The 18,115-nt window shown below is 34.1% G+C and overlaps 2 protein-coding genes across 3 annotated transcripts; one reads left to right on the top strand and one right to left on the bottom strand.

Annotated features, from left to right (window-relative positions):
• Positions 1–511: 511 nt before the first annotated feature.
• LOC110092359 (NADPH-dependent pterin aldehyde reductase) lies at positions 512–6,775 on the bottom strand. Its single transcript, XM_020816868.2, has 5 exons — positions 6,460–6,775; positions 3,573–3,642; positions 2,336–2,529; positions 2,094–2,266; positions 512–794 (listed from the first exon to the last, which is right to left on the bottom strand). Exons 1-5 carry the CDS (start codon positions 6,676–6,678, stop codon positions 725–727), a joined length of 726 nt encoding a protein of 241 aa, XP_020672527.1. The 5' UTR covers positions 6,679–6,775; the 3' UTR covers positions 512–724.
• A 564-nt stretch (positions 6,776–7,339) lies between these two features.
• Positions 7,340–17,425, top strand: LOC110092360 (protein HSH49). Of its 2 annotated transcripts, none has more exons than XM_020816870.1 (4): positions 7,340–7,495; positions 15,257–15,399; positions 16,768–16,957; positions 17,041–17,425. In XM_020816870.1, the coding sequence occupies exons 1-4, from the start codon at positions 7,462–7,464 to the stop codon at positions 17,172–17,174; spliced, it is 501 nt and encodes a 166-aa protein (XP_020672529.1). In that variant the 5' UTR covers positions 7,340–7,461; the 3' UTR covers positions 17,175–17,425. The 2 variants fall into 2 exon arrangements, with proteins under 2 accessions (XP_020672529.1, XP_020672528.1); XM_020816869.2 differs by having other exon boundaries at positions 15,257–15,468.
• Positions 17,426–18,115: the final 690 nt, after the last annotated feature.

The raw sequence follows: 18,115 nt of genomic DNA, 5'->3' as shown, positions 1-18,115 counted from the left end.
TGATTGGAACCACATTGTTTTTGTTTAGGGTTTAGGTTCGCCAGTTCAGTGGCCGTCCAACCGTCGGTCCAAGCGGTTTTGGGGCGGTTTTCTTTGATACAGTTCTAGGAGGGAACCAAATCGGCCATCCAACTGGTTCACGATTCAACCTACTGGTTGAATTGATCAGTCCAATTTGATTTTTAAATCCTTGGTTTATATATCAATTGATTGTACCTCAAATCATTTGATATATAATATTATACTTTTTACTCTTTTTTGAGTTATGGAGCACATTTGGTACATAATGACTTATTGATTACATTGGAAAAAGGAAGTTATGGAGTACATTTTGCATGACATAATTCCTATACAATAAAGGAAAAAAAAATTACACCAACTATACTCCAGTTGGCTCTATAATCATGTCAAAAATTAGGTCTAGTAATTCATAAACAGATAGGTTTTGTCAGGTAAAAATCCAAAGCAATGACAAACCTTCTTGATTACATTGGAAAAAGGAAGAACTATGTAATTTCACAATACTCCACGTATAAACCAGAATGAATGTATTAAGATGGAAATGGAAGCATTGTTGAAAACAAAGCCAGTCATTAATAGAATCAAAAGGAGAATTCTTACTTCACCAACCATCCCATGTAAAGCTGATTTCGTGTTCCCAATGACCAGAAGAGAAGAAAAGCTTCAGAAACAATATTAAAGAAGTTAAAAATTGACTCTCCATTCAGATTGTGAGGGAAGCGCCATTATCTTCTGATGTCAGGTTAAGTATCATTGTAGCTGCTCTTGGAGCCCTGAAAAAACAAGAATAAAAAAGAAGTTGAAACCAAACCTAACAACTACTAGAAGCTAGAAGTTGGGACAGCAAGATACATGGATTTGAAATAGGACTCGTTCAGCAAATCAAAACAAAATGAGTATTGAATCTTGGATGGATTCAAATCATTCATTTACCACTCTCTTACAAAAAGACGAGTGGACTCAGTTTATGCTCCATAATAATATTAATATATCATTCAGTTATCACCCTAGAGAAAGAATGCTCCACTACTACTATTATTTCAACTACAGTGGTCGCTAAAAACCATCAATTGTTTATCATAGATTTATATCATGCAAAGTCTAGAGAGTCAAATTCAGAGTAGATTTTGGCTTAATCAGGAATATTTGATTGAATGACAAGGTTGTGGCTAGGATGAGTGTTATACTCATAAACTGTGCTACAATACCTTCATTCCAAGGAGATAATGCTCCACTAAATTTTCTTTATCATGATATACCTTTTTTTTTTCCAGAAAATAATCAGCAGATTAAACAGGTAAAATAAATATAGAATAAATGAGTAAAACCTTCAAGTTATAGCTAGTTAATATAAACAAATCATTTTAGAAACTTTATCTTCACTTTTGATCTTAGGGGAGAGAACCATCATTAATTTTACAGATCTAATGTTATTAGAGAAAACGACTTGCAATATATAGGGTAAATATCCATGATGGATATTATTGAGATAATTTCTACCTATTTAGCCTAACAAGATAAATTCAATCAAATGGTTGTCAAAAATTTTAGTTGACTGCAAACTAACAAAGAAAATCTGAGGGCTTCTAATTTAGCAGCCATGGAAAAAATATATATATCAATAGAGGTCACCGTAGAAATTAAGCATATATCTACATAGGTTGTGCAACATAATATACACAAGTGAACTGAATTAACGAATTAAATTTCAAAATAATCCCCCAACTATTCATCTGTAGCCATTTTAGCCCCAGATTATAACGTTGGTCCAATTTTATCCCTTGACTATACAAAATTGATCCAAAATGGTCCCTTTGGGACTAAATTGTGATCAATTTTGTAAAGTTGAGGGACTAAATTGGGATCAATTTTATATCACAATTACAACATGATGGACTATTTTGGATCAATTTTGTATAATCGAGGGACTAAATTGTGACAACATGATACTGTGGGACTAAATTGGCTAACACGAACAGTATGGGAACAGTTTTCAGATTTTTCAATGGGACTTTGTTAAAAAAATTCAATTTTTTAAGTACACAAAATGCTAAGATAATAATGAATAATACCAGGATTCAGGCGACTGATAAAGGGCAGAATTACTTCCAAAACATGAGGCAAGCATGTCTGTATTTACAACCCCAGGGTTCAGCGCAACAATTGCTAAACCGGGAGGTAATTCCTTGGCCACAGACTTTGACAGGCCTTCTATTGCCCATTTTGAAGCACAGTAGGGAGCCACCTATAAGGACCAAGTTCAATTTACAGCTTAAACAAAATGATAACGAACACCATTCAAGAAAGTCATTACCTCTGCAGCAGCAGATCTTCCCCAGCCGGAGGATATGTTTACGACAATTCCTTGCTTCTTTTCTATTAGAAGTGGCAAGAAGTGACGAAGTATATTGGCTGTTCCTTTTATATTGGTATCTATCACCATATCAAATTCTTCAGCTGGCACAGCCCATATTTTATTGTTTTTATTGATCGTCCCCGCGTTGTTTACTGCAGCAAACCTCAAAGTCATAAGGACATGAGCAAAATAACGAGTAGATGATAGATCAAGGTAAGATCTCATTGAATAAAAAACTTTTTTCCACATGGATAAATGTGAAATGTGCATCCACAAAACTGTAAGTCTGTGATCCTAAAAATAGCGAGGAGTTGTTATCCTGCATCATCAATTATGCTTGGATTAAATCAAAGTAGATCCATATCAAACTGAAATGTGCTTGCATGTAAAATGGATAACATGTAAGCATATATATGTACCTCTATGCTTATATTTATGGACAACAATGTAAATATATGAATCCATAGATGCATGTCATCATCATCATCACAAGCATATATTCAAGTGTACATATATACAAATATATTCACATATGCATCGATATATGCATGTAGCCACACTTCTGCGGATGCATTCTTGTATGGGGAATTAAGAATCAAACTAGAAGGTAAAAATGGATTCAAAATTAAATCATTTATTTGCTCTAATCAAGCATGAATATAAAGGAACTAGCCAGGCAAACCCGAATCAAGAATAGTAGAATTATCCTATAGCTAGGGCACGCTTGGATTAATATGACATTGGATTCATTTGAGCCAATCATGAGCAAGGTTAAGATCAACTAGAGATCAGATTATTGATAGTCCTAAATAATTAGTATAGTAGTATCTTATCATATAGCATGTAAAATTTCCTCGTATGCACCTAAATGTTAAGCAACCATCAAGTTTGAATGCTAGATCACACTCATTGAACATATTAGAAACACAAACTCATTTTTGAATGTTTTGCCACAATTAAGAAATTCATTAGGACAAAGTAAAAGAAAAATTTGCACTGCAATTCATTATTTGGGAAGTACGGTTTACTTTTTCAATCAAACAATAAGAACAAGATTAATAGTATCATTCATTTTTTCTATCCAATATTAGAAGTAACAGCGTCTTTGACCTTGGTTGATGAGTATGAATAAAAAGAAATCAAAGCATATGAATTGTGAACTGAAATAATCAAGTACATACACAATTTGACAAACCTATAATATCTGGTATCTTTCTTTCTTCGACGAGAAGCCTAGCGAACTCCTTCATGCTGTTGTCAGATCTCTACAACACATGAGAAAAGGCATTCTTTAATTTAAAGTTAGCAAAATGGCATGACTAACCACAATAGATAGATAATGGGTAAGATATTGATTTTGGTTTATAAAATTAGGCGTTTACATACATTCTCAATTGATGCATGAAGCACCAACACAGCTACATGGTCCACTACTTCTCGAACACGACATCACATGCTAAGACACTTTAACACCCAAGGAAGTTTGATTAAATAATATGCAAGCTTAATTTTGGATCTAATCCTCCAAGATTAACTAATTTATAGGATTACAAACCTTCCATTTCAAATAAATCAAGCTTTATAATTTAACTTATCCCATTAATATTACACACATAACAGGCACCTAACTACATTCTAATTGGGTATATAGCATACCAAACAAAGTTTTTATGAGGGATTAAAAACTAATGGCAACATGCATAAAAATGTATATATAATAATAATAACACAATATAAGGTAGGAACAAGGAAGGAGAAGGGCCTCATTTGGACTTTCTTCAAATGAGCCATAGGATCGTGCACCAATTGGATCATACAGATCTATTTATTCATATTCGACTTAGATGCAATCAGTTGGAGAAACCAAAAAGAACTTGGCATGAGAATAGAACATTTATTTTGGTTTAGACATCCTAATGGTAGAAGTTTGATAGGATGCTGATATTGCAAGGCTCCAGCTCATCAAGATTAGACATCCAAGAACACCTTGTACAAACACATCATTTTCACCGATCTCAACTCGTCTAGCTCCAATCACCATTGTTGAATTTGCCTAATAACTTTGTCATAATCTACAAACAAGATTTGCATCTTCGAGATTCATGCCTTCCTAATTGTACTTTCCACCATGACTCTACGCACCTCCAAGAAAATCATTCAGCGCCATCTCCATCTCTGAGTTCACCTGACACAAATCCGTTGGCAACATCTACAGATCGTATCCATAGTTTCAGCAGCATTTCACAATTATTCTACATCAACCTCTTCATTTTCTAAACAATGCCAAACCTACCTCCAACTGCAATCATCAACCCGTTCAATTGCAAAAAGTAGCATTATTTAACTTCCATCTTGCTCATTCAAATGGATGCCAAGTCAGCCAAGTATCAACGACCACACCACTGATTCATTGATTCCAAATACCAACGAGCATAGAATTGTTGGCAACCCTTCCACGAGTGAACTCAATCTCATCTCAAGAATCTCACTAGATTGTCAGATATAGATTTGCCTACAAAATTGATCTACAATCCATCCAAGATCTTCCAAAATTTCTTCAATTTCTGCCACTACCATTGATATTGACTTCTCTATTACGAGAACTTCCCTAGATCTCCACCTCATCTCAAGCCTTCTCTATCATGCAAGATTCCAATCAGATTCCATGGATTTTGTTAAAGCAAATCTAGTGGTTAACAATTGCTAGAATCTACAGTTGCACTTGTATGATATGATTTGGTGCACTTAGGCTTTATTTGGGATGACTTTATTTTTTATACTAAAAAGCTGTTTTAAGAAGCAGTATGAAAGATGTCCCAAACGGAGCCTAGTCATATTGTCAACTTCATGAAACACATTAGTGCATATATTTAGCCAAGAATAGTCACTATTTTCCTATTTTATGAATCTCCACAGCCTCAACAACAGCCCAACTAATCATGAATATAAATCATTGAAAATACAATCTATTCAAATGCAATACTATTCATGAAAAAAAATTATGCAAAGCTTACCAAAAAAACATAGTTGACTACATAAGCCAATTTAATATCAACAAGCAACAAATAACATCTATCACAAAAAATCTTGAATTATATTTCACGGCGTGGGAGCATAAGGCAATGTGCAATTCATGCACCTTAGTTAATTCAAAATTGTTAATAGCGATATTTATTGAGAAAAATCATAAGAATGACTTGTCAAATTTAATCAGTTTTTACATATCAAAAGCTATCTGATATGCAGCATTTTACAATTGTTGCAATATTGATAGATGGTCCAACATTGTATTACTACCACTTGATGTTTTCAAATAAGTAATTGAGTTCTTGAAATTCTTTTAAACAAACCATCATACCAAAATTTGGCTCTCCTCCAGGGATCATCAAACCTAATCCTATAGATTAGCCTATAAAACATGTGGATCACAGCATTGCAACTCCATTTCCTAAGAAATTGGTAGAGGATGCGATTGAACAAACAATAATGATGTTAAAATAAATGCACAAGATTGATTAAATAAAATTTTGCTCAGACGACTAGCCATCATATTATGGGCAACAATAGATAGTCTTGAAGAGCTCCTCAAGCACTTGGATATGGTTGTTTTCTTTTACAACTTCGTTCTTGTTCTAATGGGCAAGAAAGATTCACTTGAGAGATTATAGTTGAATAGATTGCTGCCTCCATTGGATAGACTTGGAAATTAAAACTTGAGGGCAAGTTCATTGTTAGAGGAGAAGCAATAATGTGAACCCACTTATATTAATTTAGTAGTTGATGATGGATTTAATTAACAGCGTAATAAACTAAAGATGGTCATTGTACTCTATAAATATCGTCATTTGGGGAGGATCAAGTATGAAGAGTTAAAGAAATTAATATACTTATCCCCTTCTATATATGTTTATCTTTTCTCTGGAAATTTGAACAAACTAAGGCTGTGTATCTGACTTCAACCAAAGTTGTTGTTATTAAATTAAAAAATACTAAATTGTTTTAAAAAAACGACTTGGGCCATCGATATTGAGGACAAAGGAACAAATTGAATTGGAGAATGAATATAGGGATGGAGCACTGACCACGTCAAGATGTTTGAGAAGATGCTTGGAGGATGATGACGAAGAAGAAGAAGGGGGATCATCCCGTGTTAAATCCGCCATTAGGGCATGAAGCTTCTCCTGAGAGCGAGCACAGCCAACCACGCTGTGGCCACGGCGAGCTATCTCCAGTGCCAGCACCCGCCCTAATCCTCGACTCACCCCTGTAATCATTATTGTCTTCAGCTGCGTTTCTCCCATCACCTTCTTCCTCCCACAACTCACTACCTCCTGCTTCCTCAAACAGACTCGTTCTCGTGCTCGTAAAGAACCGCCTCAAGGTCATAAGACTGCGTTTCAGTTATTATACTATTCACCTGTGAAGCGATAAGATGCACGGTCTCATCTTCATAATTAAGAAATCAGAATTTATTATTTTTATGTATACTTTAATATGTTTATAATATTTAAATAATTTATATTATATTTATTTTAAATAAATACAATTTATTTAATTTATCTTAATAAAAAATTTAATCAAGATAGAAATATTCTATAGTATAGATATATACTATAATAAAAAAAATTATGAACATAATTGCAATTTAGTATTTAAATATTTAATAAATTAAACAATATTTTGCTCAAAGAAAAAAATGAATTCCATATTTATACACGCGTCAAAATTTAAGATCGAGTTGGTCGAATTAACAAAATTTAAACTTTTTTTTAAATTTTTTTGATTTTGGGAAGGGTGATGATAATGCGGAAACGCTTCGTGCCGTACCGTTGACGAAAGGTATCATTTGCCGACACGGAACAGACGAAAAGCATCCCGATATCAGACACGTGTACAAAATTTTGTAATATCAGTCTAGATGGACGGCAGTGATATAGAAGCCGTAACGTTCGATGACGGAATCCACAAAGATAATAGATCTCGATAAGATGCTTGGCGGCTGTTATACTTCTAGGGTTCTTTACCTACGATCGGGAGCTCGCTGGCTTGGTAGTTTTGGTTTCGATTGACGGGAATTTCGGATCATGGCGCGGAATACAGCATGCACGATTTTTATAGGTTTGGATGCGAATACATTATGTCGTTTTTAGGTGGATTTATTTGTTTTATGTGATTCTCTGTCTTCTGCAGCCAAGTAAGCTTGGTTTTGATTGAGGCTTAATGACGATTCTTTTCTTTTTTGGATTTGTGCGCTGTTTTTGAGATTTGTTGCTAGACGATTGCTTTATTACGTTAGGGAGACATGGAGGAGATGCTATTTTGGTTTTGAAACTATTGGGGTTGTGCTTTGGTAATGCTTATTTGATGTTGCACCTGAATAATTTTATCCATGGCTTAGATTGTTCTTTTCGTATGTTCTTCTTGGGTTGCCGAAATCCTATTGAGGGATTTACATACATAGCAGTCAAAACGATATCATTTTAATATTTAACAGACAAATTCTACTTATTACCTTATAGAACTCACTCAACTTAAGTTTATCCTCACGAAACCCATGCCGGATGTTAGCTGATGCTGAAGAAACGAGGAAGTCAAGACTTAATCTCGCTGGGATGAACAATGATGGGACTGGCGGTGTGAGGACAACAAATAAAAGAACTAGTTGTGGCAAAATCTAGCCAGATGGCGAGTGAAAGAGGAAGAAGGGAAGGAGATTCACGGACCGATGGCGATGGGACCATCGGATCTGCAAGGAAGTCGCTATAGAGATTCATGGATAGAGAGGTCGATGGCGGGTGAAGAAGAATGAGAGTCTGGCAACTTGTAAAGGGAGATAGGATCAGCCAATGTTGGCATGATTAAAGTGGAGGGTGTTATTTTTGTTTTATTTAAAGTTTTGATTGTGATGCCTTTGAATAGTGAAGTTTAGGTGTTTAATATGTAGTTAATATAGTTTTGATAGCCCCTCAATCATGTTGTGTTGGAATCTTTAATGTTTTCCTTTTTAGATATTTCTTCCTATTCCTTTTATTTTGGATATGTATTGAATTGGCAATTCTATTATAGGTTTACTGGTTTACTTTAACTTTACTGGGGTGGATGGGCTGTGGAGAAGAATAAAAGTTAAACTGAAGCATTAAAGAAGACTGGTGGTGCTATAAAATCACTTGTTCCCTAGCTTAAGTACTGTAAATGTGTTTTGTGGTGTTGCATGTGCCTACAAATCAAAAGTGATTGATAGCACCCTTGGGCTATATTTGGGGGTGTGGAGCGGCCCATTCGGCCACCACACCCCTTTCTTCCTGATCGTTCAACGAAGTATTCCTAAATGAAATGATTAGACTACCATATATTTAGAATTATTACGACAACAACAACATCAAGCCTTTATCCCACTACGTGGGGTCGGCTACATGAATCCTTTTTCTCCATTGTGTCATATTAAAAGTCAAATTCTCATTTAAATCTAATAAAGAAAGGTCATTCCTAATAAATTTCCTTAGCCTTATTAAATAATATTTTTTGTTTTATTGTGTCAAGGGAGTAATCCTAAATGCAATGATTAGATTACCTCCTATTTAGAATTATGAAATGATATATTTTTGCTTTCACAATATTTTTGATTTTTCTTTAGTAGTCAAGCATATGAACTTGCCTTTGAAGTCCAAACTTTTTATTTTGAGTTGAGTCAAGTTCGTCTCTGGTTAAAGTGATTTTTTTTTAGTCAACTTTCAAGTTGATTGAAGTCATGCCCCTTAACTTGGAGCAAATATTGATGGAGATCTGCAAGTTTATGTTTGAAAGGTGTGATGCTTGGATTTTATGCATTTGATAAAGAATCAGACAAGGAAAAAAATGAGTTTTATGTAATTATCAATTACCCCTTCATGCTCAAGGACATCATGCTAGTGTTTGCTAACGAGCAAGTGAAAAGGTGTGACGATAGGTTTTGTTTATTGCTTTGGAGTGTTTCAACGCAATATTATTGAACTACAATAGGTTTTGCATGGCTTTATGGTACCTTTTGTTTTCAATAATACCAATTCTAAATTGAAATTTGAAACAAGTCAATAAGAGGCTTTTTTGTTATGATTTTACATTATGGGCTTTTGCTAATACATTGGATTGTTTAAGCCCAATAATATTATTCGACAACTATAGGTTTTGCTTGGCTTGATGGTACCTTAAGTTTTCATTAATGTCAATTCAAATTTGTAATTTGAAATAAGTCAATGAGAGGGAGTTGATTAGATGACATATGCTTATAAATAGATATTATGCTGCATATAATTGAATATCTTTAATTGACTAAAAAAATCTAATTTGTGTGAGATTCCTTTTAGTATGTAGAGGTGTGACGATTTAATTGCAAATGAAGTCATCTACTTGTATTGAGAGGGGGCTTGTATTTTTAACTTTTTTTTTTAATTTTTTGATAATCTAATTCCTTCCATACAAGTTTTATGAGTTTGCTAGTGATTCTAATTTTGTTCAAATATGATAGAAATGAGATTGTAATTGTGATGAATAAATTATAGTCGCTCACTGAATTTGTGTTTGAATTTATCATCGATTTCTTCAAAATTTTATAATTGCTTTTTGGTTTGCACTGTGATTTTTATATTTATAGCTTTACATTTGATGAAAGCAATTCTTTTTTAGAACTTGCATTTCTTGATGTGCGAATTCTATTTTTTCATGTTTCATCATCATCATCTTTGTTTCATTTGGAAGTCCCGACCTTTAAACTATTGTGTATCCAATTGGTATCAAAATATTTGGTTGCATTATTATGTTATCTAATTGTAGGACATTTTAATTGGGTTAATACAACAACAACATCAAGCCCACTACGTAGGGTCGGCTACATTAATCCTTTTTCTCCATTGTGTTATGTTAAAAGTCAAATTCTCGTTTAAATCTAATAAAGAAAGATCATTTCTAATATTTTCTAGCCAAGTCTTTTTAGGTCTACCCGACTTTTCTTAACATAAGTCAAATTTAATACCTCTACTTTTCTAACCGAGTCATCGAAAAGCCGTCGTTTTATGTGACCAAACCATCTAAGGCGACTCTCTCTAATCTTATCTTCCACTAGAGCTACTTCAACCTTATCACTTATATGTTCATTTTGTATCCTATCTCTAAGGGTAATGCCACTCATCCACCTAAGCATCCTCATCTCTAAAACGCTTAACTTAGTATTATGATCCTCTTTTAATGGCCAACATTCAACATCATAAAGCATTGCAGGTCTCACCACCATCTTATAGAATTTTCCCTTAAATTTGTGGGGGACTTTTCTATCACACAACAAGCTCGATGCATTCCTCCACTTCAACCATCCAATTTGTATTTTGTTGATAATATCCCAATCTATTTCACCATCACTTTGAATAATAAATCCAAGATATCTAAAAAGTGTACTCTTATTAATGACTTGATCATCCAAAGTCACAATCCCCTCACTAGGTCTATTACTACTAAAATTACACTCCATATATTCAGTCTTTAGATATACTCAAGTGAAAACCTTTAGACTCTAAGGTTGACTTCCATAATTCAAGTTTACCTTCAACTCCTCTAGTCTTTTCAACAAGAAGAAAATCATCAACAAAAAGCATACACCAAGGTACATCCTAATGTCTAGTGAGAAAACAATAAATTGTACAGTTCAAATATTATATGGTATCTAGGTTTTTTGTGATAAACACAATATAATTTTTTGTACGGTTTGAAATTACATTCATATTTTTGATGGAGGTCCAATCTTGGAAAATTTTTAAGTTGAATCGCTAATTTGAAAGATCTCATTGAAATTCTATATGATTCCCAACGAGTTTAATTTGTCAAATTCAAACTAGTGGGACATGCTCAATTTGATTGGAGAAGTGTGACTAAGTTATGAAATATAAATTTAAAAAACAATATATGTTATTTACTAAAAATATATATAATATTTTTTATTCCCAAAGAGTTTTAGTGTGTTAAATTAAAACAAATGGGACATGCTTAAATATTTTGGAGAAGTGCTCCTATTAAGTTGTCATGGGTAGGTGTATAAACAAGCGGAGCATGAGCAAAGCTTGTTTATGTGTTTATGTTTAGCTTGTTCAAATTTTTGTTTATTTAAAATCAAGTTATGTTTTCAAAATTATTCATGAACATTTTGTTCATGTTTTAAGTGGTCAGAATTTGAGTAGAACATGAGCTAATTTTAAATTTTTAAAAATAAATAATGAGTAATTTGACACACACATATATGTATGTATGTATGTATATATGGTTTATTAAAAAAAGGTCATAGTAACTATTAAATTTATGCTTGCTTAATGAATGAATCAAATATGTACTTCTTAGGGTGCGTTTGGGACGGCTGCAGCTGTCCGTAAAGCAGGTTGTAAAGTTGGTGTACAGAAAGCTGTTTTTTGAAGTTACTGTACATAAATCATTATATTTTGTTTGGATAATATAACTGTCAAACTGTTGTGCTGTACCTATATACAAACAAATTACCATACTACCCTTATATATTAAGATGAAAAAATTTTGTATAAATGTAATATTTTTTTCTTTTCATGCACATAACACAAACTTATAATTTTAAATTAAAATTTTATCCACTTTATCGAAGTATTTTATGACTTTTAAATATGAAAGTTCTCTAATTTTATTTTGACAATGTTATATCATACTTTGAAGTTATTTGATTTTTTTTTTTCATATCTGATATTGCCTGAAAAAATAAATTTTGTAATTATAATAATAATATAACCCTGATATTGCCTGAAATTTCTGTTCATGCACATAACACAAGCATTATGAAGATCATAAGTTATCCACTTCACTCAAACCTTAACAAGAGAACTAGTCCTACTCTGGCTAACACAGCTATGCTCCTCAAAGTGTTCATCTGTGTCTTTCCATGATGAGGTTTCCAGGATTAGCTCTGCAGTTGAACCTGAGACCATCATGATGGAGATTTACACCATGCTCCACCATCGGAGCAGATTTCTGAATCTTCCCTGACCTGTTAATCTCCTGCATCTGACCTGAGAAGACTAGAATTCAATTTGAGATGTTGGAAGACAACAATTGGGCTAAAAAGCTGTTGGCTTTCATTGGCTGATATGTTCTCCAACTCCATAGCTTCGATTACAAAGAGAGGAATCCCGGAGTTGCTTGACATCGTGCCTCTGCCACTGAATCCTCTGATCGAACACCTTGCGGGTATGTTCGTTAGCAGGCGTGGGAGGGAATTTCTCGGCGGAAAGCTCGAGCTTTGTAAGGGTTTCGAGCTCGGAGTAGAGACCGACAGTGGAGGAAGCGAACTGCTCCATCTTGCGAACTGTGCCATCCATGTCGCGAGGAGAAAGCCGAGAGCCGAGGGGTCAATTCGACCGGCGATTAAGTCGGAGTACACATTTTTGAAGCCTTGGAGAGCGGGTAGAGAGCAACGACGACCTAGGCGGGAAGCAAAGCGGCGAAGATGAGGAAGATCGGAATAATTGAGCACTCTTGCGCGAACGGGGCATTTGCGACATTTTTCCCCTTCGAAACTGCGGAAAGCAGCAGACCGCGGGAGGCAGTGAAAGGTCGTGGGAAGCAGGATTGGCCGCAGAAATTTTTCCAACGTACGTCTGCCGTAATGCCCCAAACATCCGTTTAACAATTTACTATAAAGCGCAGCAACAATAAAGCCGTCCCAAAAGCACCCTTAGTGAGTATAACACAAGCTAATCGTGAATGATGAGCTTTGGGGTGTCAATAAATGACTCGGCCTGAACCCAGCCCAAAAAATTTGGTCTGGTTGACCTGCCTAATAAATGGGTAGAGTTAAGGTTGCATTTTTTGACCTGTTTATTAAACTCGTCTGGTTTGGGTTAATCCACAAACCCGCTTTGACCCGAAAATACCCATTTAATATATTTTTTTCCTTAAATTTTTTTACTTGTGTGTATAATCATTTTATTTTTTATCAAATATTCTAAACTTATAGTTAGTAAATCATAAGGGTTTTTTATTTTGAACCAAATCAATTGGCGAGTGAGTTGATTCTGTTGCAGTTAACTCAAAAATTTGAGTGAGTTTCAGTTTTAACTAAATATTGTAGCCCCCTATGAAGGGTTTACATGTTGGATGAATATTGTCACCCCTTTCAATATCAGTGATTATAACTACTATATCAAGTCAAGAAAAATATACATATTTAGAGTTGAGGCATTGTCTTTCTTTTGTACTTGCAACTTCTTTTCTTTTTTTACCTGTGGGGATGGTGAGTACTGAAAGTTAGGGCACTCGAATTTGGTGGGGGAGGGAGAGACTCTTTTTGCATTATATTTCTCCTTTGCACTGTACTTTGGCTTCAGCATGCTTGAGTTCCTGTTTTCTTTATCAATTATTTAGCGTGATGATACTTTCTTTTAATCCTCAGCCCATTTGGTCCTCAAGCAAGGCCTGTTTTTGATGGAAAAGCCTTAGCATTTTTTAAGTGGTCGTTATTCATTTTGAGTTGTTTTCCTCTCGTCAAAAATGGGTACCTTAGGCAAGCCCCATTGTTAGCTTATTTTATATGCTGAACTTTCTTTTTTTCTCTCTTTTGTTTGTTTGTTTGGCATGAAATGCAATTTTGGCTAAATAATGTTAAGATTATTATGTCTTTTGTTTGTTTGGTTGGCATGAAATGCAATTTTGGCTAAATAATGTTAAGATTATTATGTATTTTTACGCTGTTAGTAGCAGATTGCTTTGATATTTTTTCCCTTGAAATTTGGAATCTTCATTTTCAAGTAAATAAGGAAGTTTTCAACCTATTATTTGCTCTTTTTCATCTTCTACCAGGCTTTTTGCCCATTTTTTAGTTTTATAGTAGTTATTCTTATCTATAATTTTATAAATTATGTGATATTATGACCACTACATTGGGTTCTTCTTTTTTTTTTTTTTTTTTCTATACATATTATTGGTCCAGTAGTTGGTTTCATTGACTTATTATTTTAAACTTAGTGAAAACCTTTTTCTTTTTGTGGACAGTATTAATTGTGAATGCAAGTTCTTGTATTTTATGCAGTTTGAATGATTTTTTTTTTTAAAATGGTAGTAGTCTTTTATTTTTGTGTTGGAGTTGGCGGAGAATGTATCATTATGCAGTGAACCTTAATGGTTATGAACATAATAGAAGTTATATCGTTCAACATACCTTGGCATCTTAAATGCTGATGGTTGGGTGGAATAGGTTAATAGGATTTTTGCATTTGCTCTGGGAACAGCCATTTATCCTATGTTCTCTTATAGTTGTTGCTTTCCTCATGTAATATTTTTCTTCAGTTAGATGCTTAGACGTTTCTTTTTTGTAAAATTGTTATTTTAATCTTTGACTCTAAATTTATCTTCATGGTGTATGCCCAATGGTCTAGTGTTAGCTCCGCTGCTTCATTGATATGGTGATAGAGATCCTTTCCCAAAGCCATGATAATTGCACTTGTCACTTGAACCAATCCCAACCGTATACTTCAATTTGGATGGTTGGGATCAAAATTGCTTTATTTTCAAAATTGCTCTTTAAACGAAATTGGATGGATGGTTGGCCTTGTACTTATTGCGATGGTGTGATATAATTGGAGAGAACCCGTATCCTTATTATGGTATATGGTTTTATTTTCGTTTAACTAGATGGTTTTTTTACATCTAATATAAGCTATTTATTAGTTGTAATGTGCATGCCACTTGCTTCAAGGGCTGCTTTGCATTTAGTGTGCTCTTTTGCTTGTTTTCAAGTTTATTGCTTTTAAGTTCAAATTTGAAACTTGTAGGACGTTTTAAGTAGGTTCCTCCTTTATGCTTCTGCTTCATTGTATTTATTGTTTTCATTCTCGATAGGTAACTTGGATGAAAAGGTGACTGAAAGGGTCTTATATGAAATCCTTATTCAAGCTGGTTATCTAGTTGACCTACATTTACCGCGGGATAAAGAATCTAATAATCACAAGGGCTATGCTTTTGCTGAATATGAAACAGAGGAGGTTGCAAACTATGCCGTTAAGCTTTTCTCTGGTCTTGTTCGACTATATAACAAAACTCTTAGATTTGCGGTGCGTTTTTTGTTATCTTAGTTCAACACGTTATGTCATCCTTTAAAAATTGAAACAGTCAATCATTCTCTTTGATTCATCTGGTCCAGGCAGGATTTCTAAAGCCAATTTTAATTTGTTAGTTGATTACATCGGCCAGTCTTGTTTATCACTAATAATGAAATACTGGGAAACTGTCCCTTTTTTATTATAGAAATTTAAATTGATGTTGTTTTGTTTGGATTGACTTTAATTTGTTGTTATTCATCCCTTGGTGCTATTTCATTCCCTCAAATTAATGTTATCCGAGATTCGCCTTAATATCCTTGATTATTGTGGGCATTTGCACTGTACAATTCAATCTTCTGAGAGAATGCAGCATACTTGATTAATATTTTTTCCTTCATATATCGCTTTCATGATAATTTCAGTTTTTAGAGAAACCAAAAATGGAAGAATGAGCAGGCTAATTCTGTTCCTTGTTTGTTTGTCACTGCTTTTTTTTTTTGCTTAATATTTTGGAAAATATAATTGGCCTATGTAGGAAATGTTTGTTTAAAGTTGTTTCATTGTGCACAATGCACATGCACTTCGCCATAATTTATTGAGCATATGAAGTGACAGGGACTTACGATAGAAAAAAAAATCCATAGGCTTGCAAATTTGCAATTAAGAACAATATTTTATTCTAGTTTACACATTGCAAATATGACCACTAATCCTAGCATACCTGACAATATTTTTTTTAATTCATGACATCTATGCGTGGGATTCTTAAGCTATCGTATTACTGCTGGTGGTTGTCATACAATCGTAGTCGTAGTATTAGGGTTGAATAACAAACTCAAACTCTAATAGTAATTAGTTTAAGAAATCAAGATTTTAGTTCTGTTTTTTTGGTAAGAGCATAATAATTTTAGTTCATAAAATAGAATAAAAGAATATCTTAAGAAGTGTACCCAATGAAGCCCTCATTCTAACAAATGTGTTCTTATATACGCTCCACAACTTTCAATATCTTTTTGAGAAAATGATCAAAATGGTCCCTTGATTTTGTTTGAAGGAACAAAATAATCTCTGACTGTATTAAATGATCATTTTGATCTCTCATGTCTTTAAAAAAGAATCAAAATAATCTTATGGTAGGACTATTTTGATTCCTCGTTAAGGAGCTGAGTGATCAAAACAGGTTAATTGTGATCATTAGCTTTAAAAACATTAGATTCCAAGTATTTTAAAAACTCTCTCTTTCTCCATCTCCCCCCTCCCTCTTCTCCTTTACTAATACTTCTCTCTTCTCAAACCATGTACTATTTTTAGATGGCAGGACAGGACAAGTCCTCATCCAACTCTGCTAGTCCTGCTGCAAACAAACCAAATTCTTCTTCCATGAGGAGGCCACGCCCTGTAGGTGCATTTTGTGGGAATTACTCCGAAGAATCATTGCCCTCATCAATTATCCATAAAGATGCTGTAGAGAAACATTCGATTGAACCTGCATTCCACCACTGTAAGATTCTTGGGTGCAATGCCTTCCATGTTAATGTCTTGCAATTTGCGGTGTCTTATACTGTCCCCTTTTCAATGTCATAGCTGCTTCAGGGAATTTAGTGGCTAAAGAACTCAGTAATGGAAACTTTGAATATAGCAGGCGTGTCATTGGATCTATGATAAATGGTGCTGCTCGTGCCGGTGCACATAACCCGATAACTTATACATCCTACTAGCTTTTGCAGGTTGATCATTCCCTTAACCAAGGTTAGTCTTTTGTTGTTTTTTGCTCTTTTGTAGGGGTTTCAGTGTTATGTTTATCTATTTGTACTACCACTCTTCAGTTAGGTAGAATGATAATATCCTGAAAAAATCCTGTACCCTTAATTGCTGTAATTATGCCACGACAACATTACGACATCTATGTTGCTCAATTGCAAAGACACAGTTAATTTTCTGCCCTTAATTGGTTGTTATCTTCCTTTAATGGTGTTATTTTTATGTCATGAGTTCTATTCAGTTTGAATTTATATGCAGAATTATCAGATGTTATGTTTCTCCAATTTGATTGCTTAGAATATTGTGTGGAAATTTCTTATTTCACCTTTTTTTTTCTTTAAACCGTTGCATAGGTTTTTCTCTCTTTAAAGGTAACTAGAATGAGATTGATGGGTGTTTATGCTAAGGCTTTTGTGTTCTTCATGTTTGCCATACTAAATGCAAAGGAAAATAGTCAAAACTTTAGCTCTGCTCGTTTTTGCCATACTAGTACGTGAGGGTGATGAGCTAGACGAGTAGGGAGTGGTTGTCAAAACGGGGAGGTATACAGAGTCTATGGGCAAATATAACATTTCAATTTTTACCATATGTTGAAAAGAGTCAAATCTATAATTTAGGGAGGGGTTATACCGTTGTTCAACGTTTCTGCCTGTACTTTGTGGATTTTTTTTTTCTCAAGGCTAAATGTTTGCTTCTTCTAGATTGTTGCAATTGGGTGTAGGTATATAGATTTTAAGGGCAAATATATATCATTTGTTTTCTTCGTTAAGGTGGAAGGAAAAGTGTAACTGTTTTAATTTGGTCAAAACTTCTGGAGCCAAATTCATATTTAATTAGCACATGGGGTTATCTCATTGGCCATGATGCGTCTGCAGCTTTTGTAGAATCTTCTTTTTTT

The sequence above is a fragment of the Dendrobium catenatum genome, unplaced genomic scaffold (assembly GCF_001605985.2).
Source record: "Dendrobium catenatum unplaced genomic scaffold, ASM160598v2 fragScaff_scaffold_389, whole genome shotgun sequence".
Taxonomy (NCBI): Eukaryota; Viridiplantae; Streptophyta; class Magnoliopsida; order Asparagales; family Orchidaceae; genus Dendrobium; species Dendrobium catenatum.
The sequence above is the reverse complement of the archived record's forward strand: the minus strand, read 5'-3'. Positions and strand labels throughout refer to the sequence as shown.

Coding starts and splice junctions, on each gene's coding strand:
- LOC110092360 (XM_020816869.2), top strand. CDS start 7,462: ATGGCGCGGAATACAGCATGCACGATTTTTATAG. Junction 7,496..15,256: donor AGCATGCACGATTTTTATAG/GTTTGGATGCGA, acceptor CATTCTCGATAG/GTAACTTGGATGAAAAGGTG. Junction 16,958..17,040: donor TGAACCTGCATTCCACCACT/GTAAGATTCTTG, acceptor TCAATGTCATAG/CTGCTTCAGGGAATTTAGTG.
- LOC110092359 (XM_020816868.2), bottom strand. CDS start 6,678: ATGGGAGAAACGCAGCTGAAGACAATAATGATTACAGGGGTGAGTCGA. Junction 3,643..6,459: donor TTCTCAAACATCTTGACGTG/GTCAGTGCTCCA, acceptor CATGTGTTGTAG/AGATCTGACAACAGCATGAA. Junction 2,267..2,335: donor GAAGATCTGCTGCTGCAGAG/GTAATGACTTTC, acceptor TGGTCCTTATAG/GTGGCTCCCTACTGTGCTTC.